General features: G+C 35.7%; 1 protein-coding gene across 1 annotated transcript; it reads left to right on the top strand.

Moving 5' to 3' along the window:
* LOC110106003 (VQ motif-containing protein 4) lies at positions 1–1,010 on the top strand. Its single transcript, XM_020835717.2, has one exon. It carries the CDS (start codon positions 222–224, stop codon positions 855–857), a length of 636 nt encoding a protein of 211 aa, XP_020691376.1. The 5' UTR covers positions 1–221; the 3' UTR covers positions 858–1,010.
* Positions 1,011–3,398: the final 2,388 nt, after the last annotated feature.

Raw genomic sequence — 3,398 nt, 5'->3', positions numbered from 1 at the left:
TCCTCTTACTTTCCACTGATACCTCTTTCACTTCACTTTTCTTTATTTCTTTCTTTAATATATGAAACTGTAGACTAAGGACTTTCTGCCAAAACAAAAGTTTTTTTACTCTTTCTCACTCCCCTCTCCAACAGCCCAACTTCTCCTATTTTTAGCTCTTTAGATCTCTCCTCGTCTTCCTTAAAAATCTAATTTTTGAGGCCTTTTGTCTCCATCCACCAATGGAAACTCCCTCTAACCGCCAGGAAAGGGAGAATCAGGCGGCCGCCGCCGCCGCCGGCAATGCGCCACTGACGCCGAGGTCGGCTGATCCGAACTCCTACCCGACCACCTTCGTCCAAGCCGACACCTCTTCCTTCAAGCAAGTCGTACAGATGCTCACCGGTACAGCGGAGACCGCCGCCGCAGCCGCGGCGGTTTCGCCTGCGAAGAACCTGATCCCGCCTGCGGGGAAATCCAACGGTCCCAAGAAGCCAGCTTTCAAGCTCTACGAGCGCCGAGGAAGCCTCAAGAACTTAAAAGCCATCAGCCCCCTCATCGCCGGATGTGGCGGTGGGGCCGCCGCCATCTTCTCACCGAGAAAGCAACAGGAGATCTTGTCGCCGAGCATGCTGGATTTCCCCTCACTTGTTCTCAGCCCTGTGACGCCTCTTATACCCGACCCCTTCAACCGATCTCCGCCACCGCCACCTGCAGGATCCCCAGCCGCCGTCAAGGCTGAGGATCGCGCCATCGCCGAGAAGGGCTTCTATCTCCACCCCTCTCCAAGGTCAGATGCTGAGCCGCCACGGCTACTTCCTCTGTTCCCGGAGTCATCTCCAAGGTTCTCGTCTTCTTCTGCTTCTCTGTCTCAATGAACGAGAGAATTCCTCCCCTGTTTTTGCTTCCGATCTGTACTTCGCTTACTTAGTTCGAATTAATTGCAGGAGTAATTTGCTTCAACTGTAAAGCTTATTATCTATTAATTGCTGGATTATGTTCTATCTTAAGAAAAAATTTGATATCTTACAGATTGATTATCTCTGATTAATCTGATTAACCAAAAAAAATTGCATCTTTGTTTAATTTTTGTTCATCATTTGCCTCTTTAGTCATTTTGTGTAGTGGAGTGTGAATGATTGGATTGAGAGAAGGTGGGACCCAACAGGCACTTAGTCTTCTGTTTATGATTGCAAGCTAAATTAATTAATTTGCTAATTTTCACTTAATGAAGTGATTAAATGATAATATTGGATGGAGGTTGGCTAAGATCTCCTTATCAGGCCTGTAAGCTTTGGGTGTTGAAGGATGTGCAGCTTTGAAAGAGCTGGTGGGGCCGGAGGGCGTTTGGCCACCAATTTTTTTTTTTTTTTTTTTTGAACTTTTTTATTTTTTTTCCAGCTGTGTGGTCGTTTCCTTATTGCAGAAGCTCATATTAATTACTATGATGTCTTGTCTGCCGCCCAACACAAGATGTGCACGAATCTTAAAGTAAGGTGGTATTTAAAGTTTGGTGCTGGTCATGTGGTTGAAAAAAAAAAAGGTAGGTTTGAATCTGCTTAGGTGATAACTCTCATTAAGAGCTTAAAAATTAACATATGATATTTTTAATTTATTTAAATTAATGACATATTATATGTACATATAAATAATAAATATATTGATAAGCTTAAAATAAGAAAGTTTTTTATTATGAATCAAAATATTAAGATATTTATATATGATTAATAAATAATAATAATAAAATAAAAGTGACCATTTTAGTTGATTTTAATGAAAATTTAAATTATTAAGGAAATTTGTTTTTTATTTAAAAATTATTTATAAAATATATTATTTTGAATAAGGGAAAAATCCGGATGGAGTTCGTGTTCGAACTTCAATGAAAGATGGTCCTATCATTAATATATATTATGTATAATTTTGTATATAATTTGTGTTTTAATATACACAGTATACATGATCTTTTCATATTGGAGTTCGGAAGCTGTTTGATCTTCACACGTAATAATTTTTCTCGTTTGGGATAGCTTTGACAATTCCTTTTTTCCTACTTAAAAAAAAAAAAATACTAAAAAGCCATGTTATAAAGCAGTAAGAAAGTCGTCTCAAACGAAACTTTAATGATAATTTTTTTTTTTTGGGTGTGGCAAATTTAGGCCAATTAAGTTAAAGTTATACATACATAATCTACATGAGTTTTGAACTCAAGAGCTCTTAGTTGATAATTAAAGCGCCTAATCAACTGATCAAAATGAGCTTCGTTTTAACGAAAAAAAAACCAATCAAGCAAAATTTTTTTTTTGATCTTTACTTTATAAAGTCTACACCAACTTAGACTGTTTAACAACATCTTATAACTAATCTATTTGAATTTTTTTGGGTTTGAAAGGTTGTAATGATAAAATAAGAGAGTTTATGCGAAGAGTCAACATTTTCGTGCGAAAAATCTAAAAATAAAGGAAAATAACGAAGTGAATCTATTGAAACGATTCTACTTGTGCTTGTGGTTGGTTCAAAATGAAACACTTTCTCATGATTGCGAAAGGTATTGATACAACACAGTAGACAAATAAAAACTACAACAAAGTCTATACAAATGGAGTAAAAATAAATTATGTGTTAGAAGTTGTTGAAAGTTTTGTGGCATCAAAGTTATCTTTTCAATTTATAAATTATTATTTAAAATTAGCACAAATTAATTAGGTACAATTATCATATTATTTAAGTTTTTCTCACTATTTCAATATATCAAAATTTTAAGATAATAAAATATTACTTTCTTTATTTTAATTAATTAAAAAAATTAAAATTTATCAAATCCATGGACCTTCTATGACTTGAACCCCATGTGAATCACTTAGTTTGTATAATTTGAAAAATAATTCACATTAGTCCTCTAATCATTTGACTAGGTGAGTCAATGAAAATTATTTCAAGCAATACTATCTAGAACTTTCTTTATAATTTAATTACTCCTTATCAAATGATGACATGATTTCCTTTTAAATATGAAATTCTTGGGAACTAGTAGCAATGATCTATAGTTTTCTCATAAAACCTATTTTATTAGTTATTGCAAGCTTAAGGAACGTGGATTTGTAAAACGATGGCTATGGTTTTTTCCATCTTCGTCTGCCGCTTCGGTTGGGTAACCTTTCTTCCCTAATCCTCTATGGTTTTCTTTTCCATTTTCCTTTCTATGGCTGAGAATCTGTTGAAGGATCCTGGATTCTTGGATGGGAAGGTTAAATCTAGATCTTTTAGAGATGTTTTATCTGGTGAGTCGGTTTCAATGGAATTTCCCTTGCTCAAAGTGTCTTCACACCATGGTTTGCCGACTTTGACAATCTCTGATGAGGAAATGTTGTCTCTTGCTTTGTCCTTCGAGTTTGATTTAGTCGGAAAGTTCGGTCTGC

This window comes from Dendrobium catenatum, unplaced genomic scaffold, assembly GCF_001605985.2.
Source record: "Dendrobium catenatum unplaced genomic scaffold, ASM160598v2 fragScaff_scaffold_9, whole genome shotgun sequence".
NCBI classification, from domain to species: domain Eukaryota; kingdom Viridiplantae; phylum Streptophyta; class Magnoliopsida; order Asparagales; family Orchidaceae; genus Dendrobium; species Dendrobium catenatum.
This window is presented reverse-complemented; position numbering and strand designations above follow the sequence as displayed.